This window comes from Macrobrachium rosenbergii, chromosome 40, assembly GCF_040412425.1.
Source record: "Macrobrachium rosenbergii isolate ZJJX-2024 chromosome 40, ASM4041242v1, whole genome shotgun sequence".
In the NCBI taxonomy this organism is placed as follows: Eukaryota; Metazoa; Arthropoda; class Malacostraca; order Decapoda; family Palaemonidae; genus Macrobrachium; species Macrobrachium rosenbergii.
Window position 1 is genome coordinate 6,966,646 of NC_089780.1, and position 14,795 is coordinate 6,981,440.

Below are 14,795 nucleotides of genomic sequence, written 5' to 3' on the forward strand. Positions count from 1 at the left end.
TCATCCTCGGTGAGTCATACGGGAGAGAACACACTCACTCACACACACGCACTCTCTCTCTCTCACACACACACACACACATCCAGGAAGGAATACAGAATTGGCTAAACGAACCTGACGAATACTGGTCGTTTATCACCGAGTACAAAAGAGGAAAAAGAAATACTTTTTTTACATAATACACAAAAGATGAAGCTTCGTACACAGAAGAGGAATCCTGCTAAACTATTATGTAAATAGCGTGGCTGCGCGCTCTCAGCTTCTCAGCTTTGAACCTGCCTTTATGCGTGTGAGTGAGCGCGTGAGAATGTGTGTGTGTGTGTGTGTGTGTGTGTGTGTGTGTGTGTGTGTGTTTGGCAAGCTGGTGAGAATTCCATTTAAGGGTATCTAAATAACCTATTCCACTCGTATCCTGATACTATACTTCTGGTGAATTTATGCTTAAACAAAAATTTAAAGAGTTACTCGTATCAGAATCCTGGCTGAGAATGCAGTGGAGAACGATTACTTGAGATATTTCCACGTATGACGCGACTGCTGAGCCAACCCACCTTCATGGAAGTGAAGTGGGCGTGTTGAATGAAAGAGGAAGAAATCGTTTTAGATATTAAATCATATTCTACAGATATACGTCTGGTTAACTTGTGTTTTAAAATATATTTAGAGAACTACTCATATTACAATCCTTGCTGAGAAGGAAGTGGAGAATTAATCATTTTGATATTTCCAAGTATGACGGGATTGTTGGGGCAACACTCCTTTACGGATGCGAAGTTTGGATGTTGAATGAAAGAGGAATAGACAGTTGGAGGTATTACGGATGTGAAAAATGGCCTTAATGTCTGGAAACGTGAGATTTTCAGTAAGATAGCGAGGAAAATGTAGGTGAATGTCAGTGGTTTGACTGTAGGTGAATGTCAGTGGTTTGACGCAATACTGATGAGCTGTTCTGATGAATGAATTAGTTATGTTTGGGACATTTTCTGCATAGGGCGTTCATCCACTTTTACAACAGATATGAAATTGGGGAAAGGTGAATGAATTAGGTAATGTTTGGGACATTTTCTGCACAGGGCGTTCATCCACTATTACAACAGATAAGAAATTGGGGAATGGTGGATGAATTTGCTAATGTTTGGGACATTTTCTGCACAGGGCGTTCATCCACGAACCGCCACTTAAGAACTTGGTTAAAGGTTTAGAGAGTACGGAAGCCAGCACGTGTAAAATGTGTCTTACAGACATCACACACGTAGCTTGTCTGAGAGAGGACTCTCTCTCTCTCTCTCTCTCTCTCTCTCTCTCTCTCTCTCTCTCTCTCTCTCTCTCAGAAGCCGGATGATGAGACTGGCCAAGGCTATATGACCACCAGATTACAAGGAAGTTGCGTCAAAGATTCCTATTGAATATCTTCCTCGCGACTATGCAAATGAACGTGTACAGCATCTGTTTGTGTATGTGTGTATGTGTATGTGCGTGTGTGTATGTTTGTGTGTGTGAGTGTGTGTATGTGTGTGTGTATCTGTGTGTGTGTGTGGACACAGTTCCTCTCTGTCAATCTGTGATGGTCCAGATATGCAAATGAATGTGCAGTTTCTATGTGTATATCTTTGTCTCGACACTTCCTCTCTGTCAATTTGCGTAGCACGCGCAGGTATCGAACCTGCGCGTGCACGCGCGCCTCTCCTTTACCTCTGGCACGCATCCTGTAAATATGAGGTAATATGGGACTTGGGGTCATCATGATGGGTGTTTGGGAGACGGGGTAGGGAGAGGGAGAGAGGGGGGAGAGAGAGAGAGCTCTGTGAGACGTCGCCAGGAAAGCCTTATATGGCGAGGCGGTCCCCCAAAACACTTTGACTTTACATCTCATCGGGCCAGACCAGCACTTCATCACACACATACACACACAAACAACAAGCAGGAGTCGTAGGCTAGACGCACAAACGCACGCAAACTCGCCACCCCCAACAAACACAGGAGGGGGTGGTTGGTGGATGTGTGAACGTGGGCTGACTTTTGGAGTACACCAGTAGCTAGGGACGATCTTAAAATATTACATTTTAGTCTCTCTCTCTCTCTCTCTCTCTCTCTCTCTCTCTCTCTCTCTCTCTCTCTCTCTCTCTCTCTCTCTCCTTACGAATCGGGAGAGTCCATTTAGCACACTTGAGTAGCCATAAGTGTTCTTGAAAACTGGTGTTGTCCCCCCAGGGGTCTTAAGAGTGTAGACCAGCATTCAAGATGTTGGTTTCTTTTTTAGGGCAGACAGTGCCACGTGGAGAGAGAGAGAGAGAGAGAGAGAGAGAGAGAGAGAGAGAGAGAGAGAGAGAGAGAGAGAGAGAGAGAGAGGTTATCCAGTTTAAGAAGTTGGTTCTGGCAGACGGTTCTACATAAATTGAGGTAGATTTGAAGCTGACAAATTTGAGAGAGAGAGAGAGAGAGAGAGAGAGAGAGAGAGAGAGAGAGAGAGAGAGAGAGAGAGAGAGAATGTTATACAGTTCAAGAGGTTGGTTTTAGCAGACGGTTCTAAATAAAATGCGGTGGGCTTCAAACTAACAAATTTGAGAGAGAGAGAGAGAGAGAGAGAGAGAGAGAGAGAGAGAGAGAGAGAGAGAGAGAGAGAGAGAGACCCATGTCGGCTTGTGAATTAGAGCTAATCAATCATCTGTCACGAACACTGACTGACGCTCTTGATACCCCCCAAAAAAATCCCACGACGAATTGAAAGAGATTGAAAAGTAAAAATGCGCCCAAGTTTCTTCGGCGCAATCGAGTTTTCGGTACAGCCGCTACAGAGTATAATCGAGGCAACCCAAAATAGATCTATCTTTCGGTGGTCTTGGTATAATGTTGTATGAGCCGCGGCCCATGAAATTTGAACCAACAGCCCGGTGGTGGCCTGGCCTATATCGTTGCCAGACGCATGATTATGGCTAAATTTAACCTTGAATAGAATAAAAACTACTGAGGCTAGAGGGCTGCAATTTGGTACGTTTTATGGTTGGAGGGTGGATGATCAACACACCAATTTGCAGTCCTCTAGCCCCAGTAGTTTTTAAGATCTGAGGGCGGGCAGAAAAAGTGCGGACAGAATAAAGTGCGGACGGACAGACAAAGCCGGCACAACAGTTTTCTTTTACAGACAACTAAAAAAATGTAGAAAGAAGCTCATTTAAATAAAATTGGAATAAAAGAAACCCCGTGGTGAAATTAGCATACTATTTATGAGGTCACTGACTGACCCTTCACACGCTGGGAAATACAGTTTGGCTTAAATATCTAATTAATTGTTTTAATCTGAAATGCTCCGTTAATTATATTATATAGAATTCTCTCATACTATTAACAGATAATAATTACGAAAGAAATAATTGATATCATCATTATTTCCCAATAATATATAATTCCTTCTTTCAACAGAGAGAGAGAGAGAGAGAGAGAGAATTATAAAACAAGTTTACCATCTTTAAACAAACACGCTTTTTAAGAGAGAGAGAGAGAGAGAGAGAGAGAGAGAGAGAGAGAGAGAGAGAGAGAGAGAGAGAGAGAGAGAGAGAGAGAGAGGTATGTAAATAAACCTGACGCTTAGATGGATGGCTTCACATGCGGTATGAAACGTGTCTTTTAAAGTAAAAATAAAAATAAAGATAAAAATCAAAAACCTATGGAATGTCTGGAATGAAGGAGAGGTGATAATACTGGAGGAATGGCAAAACAACACAAGTGAAGGGAAGGGTGGAGGAATGCGAAACAACGCAGAAAGCGGAACAACAACGATAATGGGTGTGAAATAAAACACACAAAAAGAAATTCCACTTTCTAATGTGTGATTCGCTTTCTCTCTCTCTCTCTCTCTCTCTCTCAAAATTACCACAGCTGCATTTACAAACTTGGTTTCACGTATATATAAAAAGGGTAATTTATTTTACTAAATATCTGAGAGAGAGAGAGAGAGAGAGAGAGAGAGAGAGAGAGAGAGAGAGAGAGAGAGAGAGAGAGAGAGAGAGAGAGAGAGACTTGCAAAATGACCATATATGCACTTACAAACTTGGTTTCACTTGTATATATGAACAGATAATTCTTGAATAAACACGAGAGAGAGAGAGAGAGAGAGAGAGAGAGAGAGAGAGAGAGAGAGAGAGAGAGAGAGAGAGAGAGAGGGCAGACTTAAGCATATAAGGGCGTGCCCCCCATTATACTTTGAAACATGGCCACGTTCAGCTAGCAACTTGCAACTGGGCCCAGGAAAAAAAATTACCAAGCGAATGATTATGACAATACTACAACTAATATTAATGTTATTACAACTTGAAAGATACACTCTGCCTTCTTTTAACAACATTATCGTACCTCCGATTTGTTCAGATTAAAAATAATCAAAATAACAGGGCAAGAAAGCGCTACCCATCACAGAGCCCAGACGAACGCAACCACTCGGTTTATTCATATGCAAATGTGAATAATCACAGGTCTGGCCCAAAAAGTCGAGACCTCATATATATACACTTCTTCACAAAACTCCTTCTTACTTCCTTCCTAGGCCCCGAAAATCATCTCTCCTCTCATCTGTGGCCCACTGAGAGGAGGGTTGGGTAGGGGGTGGGCCTATTGCGTCACTAGACTGGTTTTTTGAAGGCTGTGGGGTATGGGTGGAAATTGACTTTTGGCCCCAGAAGATCCCTGTTGAATCTGGATGGTGTTGAAATGAATTGGTTAAGGACTGGATGGTGTTGAAATGAATAATTGGTTAAGGGCTGGATGGTGTTGAAATGAATTGGTTAAGGGCTGGATGGTGTTGAAATGAATTGGTTAAGGGCTGGATGGTGTTGAAATGAATTGGTTAAGGGTCGGATGGTGTTGAAATGAATTACGTTAAGGATCGGATGGTGTTGAAATACATTAGTTAAGGTCTGGCTTATAGCCTCAGAAGACACCTATTAAATCTGGCTGTTTATAGGTACTGGATGGTGCTGAAATCAACTGGTTAAGGATTGGATGGTGTTGAAATTAATTGGTTAATTAAAGACTGGATGGTGCTGAAATCAACTGGTTAAGGATTGGATGGTGTTGGAATAAAAGTATTAAAGACTGGGTGGTGTTGCAATAAATTGGCTAAGGACTGGATGGTGTTGGAGTAAACTGGCTAAGGACTGGATGGTGCTGACATAAATTGGTTAAGGACTGGCTTACGGCTTAAGAAATTGCATAGTAGTTATTCACAAGGACTGGAAGTGTTGAAATTAACTGGTTAAAGGCTGGTTGGTGTTGAAATAAATTGAATTATGTCGTCGAGTTGAAAATAGAATTTAGGCCAAAGACCAAGCACTGGGAAACATGAGATCATTCAGCGCTGGAACGGAAATTGACAGGAAAAAAGGTTTGAAAGGTGTAACAGAAGGAAAACCTCTGTGAATCAATTGTGAGGAGAGGGTGGAAAGTATGATGGAAGAAAGAGATTATGAACGGAGGTCCAGTAAAAGGAACGAAAGGGTCTGCACGCTGCAAAGAACCTCAAGTAATGCCTACAGTGTACCACATGAGGCGCAATGACGGCACTAACCCCCCAACGGGAAGTTTTGCTCAGGGTATACAAAACACGCCCACTGCACTTTCAATTCTACAAGCGAACTGGTTTTAAATCAAATACAAACATACAAGGAAATCCTTCGACAATAAATTTGGGCGGGAGTGACCGCCCATTTTTGGCATTGGCATGGGCGTTCGGGAGGGTACTGTTCCAGATTGCTGACCTCGTCTTCCCAGTGATGCAAGTATGAGGTTACCTGATATTGGCTAATTAGCGGTTATGCCTCAAGATATCATTTTACCTGAAACCTTCGCTGAGGTTCTCAATCATCAAGGATATTGGGCAGTCAATGGGAAGCTTGTTGATAATTAACTTATATTAGGTCAGTTTCATATATCTTCCTCTTTTCAGTTTTCTGTAAAAGAAATCTACTGTGCCGGCTTTGTCTGTCCGTCCGCACTTTATTCTGTCCGCCCTCAAATCTTAAAAACTACTGAGGCTAGAGGGCTGCAATTTTGCATGTTAATCATCCACCCTCCAATCATCAAACATACCAAATTGCAGCCCTCTAGCCTCCTCAGTAGATTTTATTTTATTTAAGGTTAAAGTTAACCATAATCGTGCTTCTGGCAACGATGAAGGATAGGCCAACACCGGGCAGTGGTTAAATTTTCATGGGCCGCGGCTCATACAGCATTATACCGAGACCACCGAAAGATAGATCTATTTTCGGTGGCCTCGATTATACGCTGTAGCGGCTATACAGAAAACTCAACTGCGCCGAAGAAACTTCGGCGCATTTTTTACTTGTTTCATTTAAGTTAATGCTCATCCGGAACTGATAATAATAATAATAATAATAATAATAATAATAATAATAATAATAATAATAATAATACCTACTAAAATCTTTGAAATCAATATTCATGATGGACAACGGTAAAATCTTTCGAGACAATCTATTGCCCCACTTTACAAGATGAAAGCAAATGAATTATGCCCAGGAATAAAAAGTTGCTCGGCCTTTCTGACCTATAAAACGGATTTCGGGCACGACCCTCCCCTTCCTCGGGGTCACCAAAACAATGGAACAAAAGCAAACCTCAAACACCCGAGATTAGAGAGATTGGTTGTTTTAAAGAATATATATAAAAAAAATCTAGCGGTTTCTTCTTGCATTAAACCTCCGTCTAAACTCGCCAGCGCTTGAAAATATGCTTTCACTTCTGTGCAAAATTCCGTTTCACAAAGAATACCACAACAATGTTATCTATGAAGAGATTGGTTGCTTTTAGACAGTATAAAAAAATCAAGCCGTTTCTTTTCGTATTAAACCTCCGTCTAAACTCGCCAGTGCTTGAAAATATGCTTTCACTTCTGTGCAAAATTCCATTTCACAAAAAATAATGAAACAATGACATCTATGACAATGACTTCTACTAAAGGACGTGCATATTCGTATACGCATGCGTACTGCCCATCCCATTACTGATCTATTCAGCTGGAAAATGGTCATACTTTGACCACAAAGCATAACAGAAACTGACCTTTCTCTTTTGTGATCACCCAGTGATTACGTGGTATGAGAAGGGAACTGGATATTCCAGTCTAATTAAGCTGAGGTACCCAGGTAATGCCATTAAAGCTTTTTTTTTAAAAGTACACTATTTTTTTTACCATAATCTGGCCTTTTATAATGAGCAATACTGCTCTCAAATGGAAGACTACAGTATCTGCAAAAATACAAAACTGAGAAAAATGGTAGATATTGCAGTTTTCCCTTTGCCTTACTACTGATTTTGCAGATACTGCAAATTTGACCCACTAAATACTCGTGGAAAGCATTGGAGAATCATGCTGAAACTGCAGTAACTTGTGTATTTTGTGTTTCATGAGCCCAATTTTGCGGATACTGCAGTTTCTCATTTTAGGGCAGAATGATGTTGGGTATGGGTTTCTCCTGAAGCCGAAATGCCAATGTCCATTGGTTGTATAGTTATAAATATGATATCTGGACTGACATGTTTATAAAGCTATGACAGTTTTATATTTTTTCGTAAAGGTTTCGAGAGTCTAGGAATTTAACCAGCAATATAGGTTATTTAGAGTTTAATTTAACAGGGTTAATATAGCTTTGTTTGGCCATAGTTTTACTGTATCCTTTTAACAGTAGCTAGGAAAACCAATTAGGGAAAGATGGCTTTTCCGCTTAGTTAAAATTCTATTGAGGTTTTACTTAAACCTAAGACAAATTATATACCGGTTTTAATTCCAACCTGAGAATAAATTTGTGAAGGTTTTAATTCAAACCTGCGACAAATTATGTACAGGTTTCAATCAAAGCCCGAGACAAATTATGCACAGGTTTTAATTCAAACCTGAGACATATTCTGTACAGGTTTTAATTCAAACCCTCGACACCTGATAGGGCCATCACTCACCTTGTCATCGTCACCCACACTCAGCGAAGGGAAGATGGCATCCAGCGGGCAAGACGTATAGGACGCGCTGCCCCGCCTCACGAAGGTGGTCCTCGGAGGCGTGGCCCGCGCCGGAGAGGCTCTGGAAGGCGACATCCTCCCGGGGGACGTCCTCGGAGGGGAGGCTCGCGGCGGAGTGAACCTCGGAGGCGTCATCCTAGTGGTGGTAGGAGGTCCCTCGTCGTCCTCCTCCTCCAGGATGCTGGTGTCGTAGAGGGAGAGCCTCCTGGAGCCCAGGAGAGCCTCGACGTCTAAGGAATCCCTCCTGTAGCCGGACTTCACGGCCTCCACGGGATCCTTCTTGGCGTCTGGGATTTCGCGGGACAACCGCCTCCCGTCGGTATTGGTCCCAGCAGCACTGGCTGATCCACCGGCGCTAGGACGCCTCATCACTACTGTAGAAGAAGAAGAAGAAGTAGGCGGCCCCAACTCACGCCTCGGGGAAGTCCTAGGCGAACCCAACTCCCGGCGGGAGAGGCCCTTGGGGAGAGGGAATCCCTCCGAGGGGAGATCCTCGACGTGAGGCGGAAGGGAACCGTTTCCCCGGAGGATCCGTTGAGGCTGGCACGTCGATCGCCGCCGCTCAGCCGACGGTCTGACGTCCCGTTGGAGGAACCGCCGTTGATACTCGGCCTCTTGGGGCCGATTCCCGGCGGGGTCGGGAATCGGTCGGCCCCTGCGAAGCAGGCGCTGCCGCGGCGGTCGCCGTTTCTGGCGGTGCCGTTGGAGGTTCTAGCGGTGCTTCCGCCGGTCAAACTACCTCGCCTCTCCGTCGACAAACTGGAGCGCCTATCGCCGCTGCCGTTCAAACTACTCCGACGGTCTGAGAGGCTGCTCGTACTTCCACGCCTGTCACTGACGGTGCCAACGCTGCCCCTACGATCCCCGAGGCTGCCTCGACGATCTCCAACGCTGCCCCTCCGATCCCCAACGCTCCCTCGACGATCCCCATGGGCGCCTTTCCTGTGCTCGCTGCAGGTGGACGTGTCTATGTAGGAATGTCTCCGGACGTAGTCCTCCTGCTGTTTGGCCTTGATGTCGTTGAAGAGGGCGTCGAGGCGCGCGAGCACGATGTCCTGCGAGGACATGGGCTGGTGGGTCATGCCCACGGTGGCGTCGGAGGTCCTGAAGCGGGAGTGCTTCACCAGTTTATACTCTGGTTCGGGAGATGTGGCTTTTCCCGTCACGGGCATTTTGGTGGGACGTCAAGAAGCTGATGACGATGATGTTTTTTGTTGTTTTGGATGTTTACTCTTGTTTAATTTTGACTTAATTCACTTGATTTATATTCTTTTCACTATCGGAATTCAGTATGTACCCTGAGAATCACGGAGATTATGAAGATGCGTTCACAATCATCGTAAAACAAAAAGGAGAAATTCCAGCTGATGGTGATGATGTTGTTGTTGTTTTGGCTGCTCACTCGTGTTTACTTCGGATTATTCACTTAATTTCAGGTTCTTTTCAACTTATATACATTCAGTCTCTACCCTGAGAATGATGAAGATTGTGAAGATTTATTCAAAATCATAGTTTAAAGAAAAAAAAAATTCAGAACGGGTTCTTCTCGAGAATGAGCAACCAACTCTTCAAATACACGAGAGCCTTGTAGCGCCCCGCCCTATAATTTCCCAGTCTCTCTCTCTCTCTCTCTCTCTCTCTCTCTCTCTCTCTCTCTCTCTCTCTCTCTCTCTCTTCTTCTCTCTCTCTAAGTCTATTTTTACTTCTATTATACAAAACCATTTTGAATTCTAATGGGCTTTTTATCATTTCTCTCTCTCTCTCTCTCTCTCTCTCTCTCTCTAGAGAAGAAGAAGAAGAAGAAGAAGAAGAAAGGAGGAGCAGGAGGAGGAGGGAAGAGGGGGAGAGAGAAAGAGAAGGAATGTTAAACTCTACTTCTCAGAAATGATTCGTAACACTGCCCCACTCTCTGACCAAACAAATAAAGAACGAAATTTATTAAAAAGAATATTCCCTCCAGTCCAAGCGAAGATGCAATGCATTTACTGCCCTAGTGCTTTTCTCCTTGCATTTTAAGCAATAATAATAATAATAATAATAATAATAATAATAATAATAATAATAATAATAATAATAATAATAATATTCTTTGGAAGTTTCAGAATTTCAAGTCAATGACCCCTTTGGTGGGCTTGTTCCATATGAATAGGGTTCATCTCCTGAATAATAATAATAATAATAATAATAATACAGACTACCTCTTAACTCGCATTCATACCTGCGTGGAATATGTCAAGGTTTTAACTTAGCAGTTGAAAACAAAAGAATTACCACCACTAACTTAATGGTACGGACAAACGGCGTACGTTTTTGGGCAGGTTAAAAGCAGGAGAATCTAATATTTTATTTTAAGAGTAATTATCTGATATGATCCCGCATCTGGAAATCAACCCACAGCAAAACATGAACAAAGAGATACAGGGTCTATAATTACAGTCACACGGAGTCATCAATCAGCGTCGAGGAGAAAGAAAAATATATAAAAAGGTTCTTTTCTTTTCAGCAATGGACGAGGTTTTAATGAGGTTCCAATTACTATTATTAAAATGGCTTCCAAATCAAGTTATCGTTTGATGAGGGGAATTTGGGAATAATATATTAAAATTAATGAGATTTTCATTCACTTTCCATATTATGTCGAAGGGTAAAAATTTATTTATATATATATATATATATATATATATATATATATATATATATATATATATATATATATATATATATATATATATATATATATATAAAGGTCCTTCTCTCCAATAGACGAGTTTTTAATGAGCTTCCAAAGCAAGCTGTCATTTGAGGAAGAAAATTTAGAGAATAAAAATTAAAACCAATAAGATTTTCATTTGCTCTCTGTATTTATAAGCTTAAATGGACGGTTTTGCGCTCACTTTCCTCTTATATTCCCCCTGACCGTTTTCCGCCATGTCTCAAAGACACCTCATGAACGCACACCACCCTCTCACGACCGACCAAAAAAATCTCGTTCCCAATTTCCGATGACAAATTAACCTGTTGAACGCGTTGTGCGACAAAGCGACCGGGACGACCAAATGTCGCGCTTACCTCCTCATCTCTCTGAGTTTTGAAGTTGCTTAAAAAAACTTCTTCATGAAGGGAAGTTAATATTTAAAAAACTTCATAGAGGGAGAGAATAATTAGCGATCCTGATGGCTCTGGTAATTTATTTTATATTATTATGGTAATTGTGATGAGGGTAGGAATGACGAAGCGAATTCTCCGAGCTGCTGAATTCAAGGTCGCGTGGACAATATTATTCTCCGTATATATTTTGCTTCTCAAGCCAACTGGTTCGATTCTGTCCCACTCCGGCAATAAAACTCCACCCTTTGATCTCCCTTTCCCTTTAAATTCCCCTAACTAGACCCCTACCCCCTTGGAACAAATATACACATAAACACACACACACACAAACACGTACAAATAGACGTCATATCCTTCAATTGTCGCCAAAGTGTGAAGTTGCGTCATTTCCTCTACAGAGTTTACGTCAATGGCGCCTTTCTCTCTCTCTTTGAGAGAGAGAGAGAGAGAGAGAGAGAGAGAGAGAGAGAGAGAGAGAGAGAGAGAGAGAGAGAGGATATAATTAAGGTAAGGTTTCTTGTGATGAGTTTAATTCGCGTAATTCATGTGTTCTTTTGTGATAAAGGCTAATTATTTATGATTAATGAGATTGGCACTTGCTCATAACACCTAAAGTTATGTACGTAATGAAAAACAGTATTAACAACAATACTATTATTATTATTATTATTATTATTATTATTATTATTATTATTATTAAATCATACAAGAAAATTGGAAACTTGCCACAACCCGAATGTTCTGCAATCCTAAAACTTAACGTGCAGAACTGTCAAACCAGTTAACTCTAGGGTTCAGATGAGCTATCGAGAGCACTGACCAAAATAGTGTTTGAAAATGTCTACCTGCAATTGTACTAAAGACACCCAAACAGTTAACTGACCACTAGATTCTAAAGACTACTTATATAAGTTCTACAGAGAAATATCAACAATATTAACACTTTATTTCCAACGGCTCAAGTCTCCTCACTATTGCCTAGCAATGCATACCGGCACTTCGTGTCCGTGCATTTAACAAGACGGTCCGTATCCAAGCCTTAAGATATGCTATGTCATGACAATGTTCACAGAAAGTGATGTTAGCCCCACTAAGTAATGTAGGTTCCATGAAATGAATATCTTGGTTAAACTGAGTGGGTCCTTACAGCTTGATCGTGGACATCTCTCAAATACTGTTAACTCTCTTTTAGCTCAGTAGGTGGACCAATTTGACTACTCTGTGAGTGGGTTCTGGATTTTTTGTGTAATATACTAGACCTGATGGGTTGGAACACTGAGGGGAAAAGCTCAGCATTGGTAAACATCACTTAACATCAAATACTGCCTGAATCTAACTTCATAGGCCAAAAGCATACATACCAGGCTATGACATCCAACCTTCCCTCCATAAAAATGACCAAAATAACTTCTTCTATTTTAACATTAAGGGCAAACACTGGATAATGCAAAATGGCTAACACAGCACTCCCTTGACACTTAGATGTTCAAGGTGAAAGTTAGTCTTCCCAGCAATTTTAAAGCCAAGGCCTAAAGAATAAACTTCGGGAGTTTGAGTGGAGGTGAATGACCTCAGCGAGAGAGACAAGCGTGACCTAGGGTCATGGGTCACATTGCTGAGATATAGGTCTTTGGAAGGGAATGGTTAAGAGGTGGTATGAAGATGTGGCAATGGGATTTAAAACTTCATAGCTGCAAGTATCTGGGTGACTGCAGGCAGAATCGTACAGGGTCAATTTCAGCTGAAATGAACTGACCTTACCTCTGGTATCTGACCTGATACACAAAAAACAAACAATAACAAAGAACAAACAACATCCCTTGCACCGAATCATCACACTCTTTTGTATGCAATGGGAAAAATTACGGATTTAAAATTCATAACTGCGAATATTTAAGTGACTTCAGGCAGAATCGTATAGGATCAATTTCAGCTGAAATGAACTGACCTTACCTCTGCTATCTGACCTGATACACAAACAACAAACAACAACAAAGAACAAACAACATTGTTTGCACCAAATCATCACACTCTTTGGCCCACAACCCCGCCCAAAAGGAAGAGTTATAAACATCGTCACGGGTAATTTTCAACGATTTGGTCGGAATAATGATGACTTTTTCCCCCACTTCGATTTTTTGCTTGGAAATCACGCGACCAGTAATTGAGAGAGAGAGAGAGAGAGAGAGAGAGAGAGAGAGAGAGAGAGAGAGAGAGAGAGAGAGAGAGAGAGAGAGAGAGAGAGAGAAACTTTTCAGTTCCAATATGTTTGACTGCAGGTTCAGTTACACCTCTTTGAGAGAGAGAGAGAGAGAGAGAGAGAGAGAGAGAGAGAGAGAGAGAGAGAGAGAGAGAGAGAGAGATGAATCCTACTTCAAAGGGAAACTGCTAAGTCAAAAACAAGAAACAATGAATAAATATCTTATTGAAAAGAGGTCAGCATCAATACACTACATTAAAATATGAACTAACTAATTTATGTAGCTCTACAGTTTAATTTCAACAAAAATGCATATGGTCTGTTCTCAATTCATAACCAAAATATATAAGATGAAATATATGTTATTTGTTCGTATAAACACTTAAAAACACACAAAAACCCTGTATATATATATAACTGAATTTTACCTGACAATCCACACAAACTCGAGACAACCTCTGGGAAACTTTCTAAATAATTACTGCCAATATATTTTTTAGAAATCGAGAGAGAACAGCAAACAAGCCTTTCATATACATTCGACTAAGTCTCGCACGTGTGGATATACGCTTACGGAAGAATCATAAAGCTCTTACGATAGCCGACAAGGGTAAAACAGTAAGTCACAATTACAGTTCGCATACAAATCGATCATACTTGAACGAGGTACGAGGATATTTTCGCCTCTCCTCGTTACACCGAATAATATCCCAACTCCTCCTTCTTCTTCTTTTCTCGAAGGTAAAGAGGAAGAAGCAGAGAAAGTGGCGTAAATAGGGGTTATATATTTCCTCTCAAAACATATGATCTCACTCGACACAAAACCTTCTGGTTCAAATTGCGTATTGCAAATGCAAATGGGTCGCTCTTCCCAACACGGTATGCTGTATATTCAAGTTTTCCAAACTCTATACACACAAGATTCAGGTCAGAATCTCTTCCAGTGTCTTGAAACAACTCAAAGAACATAAATAACACTTGGTTAAACACTCGAGAGTCGAGAAAGAAGGTCGAAAAGCTTCCCGAACAAAACAGATTGGGTTCCCACCACACACCTTGGGCGACCTCACAGACACGGGTATTCCTTCCTACTGGTACAACTCGCTCAGCTGAACTGACTGAGGAGGGAGGAGACTTTATCATCACACGGCGCCCGACACACAACCAACTCTCTGAAGGTCTCTGTGTGACCGTGTGTGACGTCACCGGGTGAGTCGTGCCCAATTAGGCCCCGCCCCTCTCTCTCTCTCTCTCTCATTATCGCGCCAGTTCCTAAGGAGTTATAAAGTTCAATAGTGATTACCAATATGAAACGAAATGACAAGCCCCGAAATAAGGGTGTTGTTTTGAGAGAGAGAGAGAGAGAGAGAGAGAGAGAGAGAGAGAGAGAGAGAGAGTACCTCTGTAGCTCTCGCCGTCAAGGGCCACATCTCGGTTAACACGTTATCATGTCAAATCC

The 14,795-nt window shown here is 41.7% G+C and overlaps 2 protein-coding genes across 7 annotated transcripts in view; both read right to left on the reverse strand.

The window, feature by feature from the left end:
- LOC136826079 (WD repeat-containing protein 47) overlaps window positions 1–14,795 on the reverse strand; it is a 76,131-nt gene that overhangs the window by 22,688 nt on the left and 38,648 nt on the right. The window lies entirely within an intron of this gene.
- Window positions 8,393–9,338, reverse strand: LOC136826081 (EF-hand calcium-binding domain-containing protein 5-like). Its single transcript, XM_067083043.1, has one exon. It carries the CDS (start codon window positions 9,198–9,200, stop codon window positions 8,400–8,402), a length of 801 nt encoding a protein of 266 aa, XP_066939144.1. The 5' UTR covers window positions 9,201–9,338; the 3' UTR covers window positions 8,393–8,399.

Excerpts from the sequence above, each read along its gene's own strand:
- LOC136826081 (XM_067083043.1), bottom strand. The coding sequence starts at position 9,200 with ATGCCCGTGACGGGAAAAGCCACATCTCCCGAACCAGAGTATAAACTG.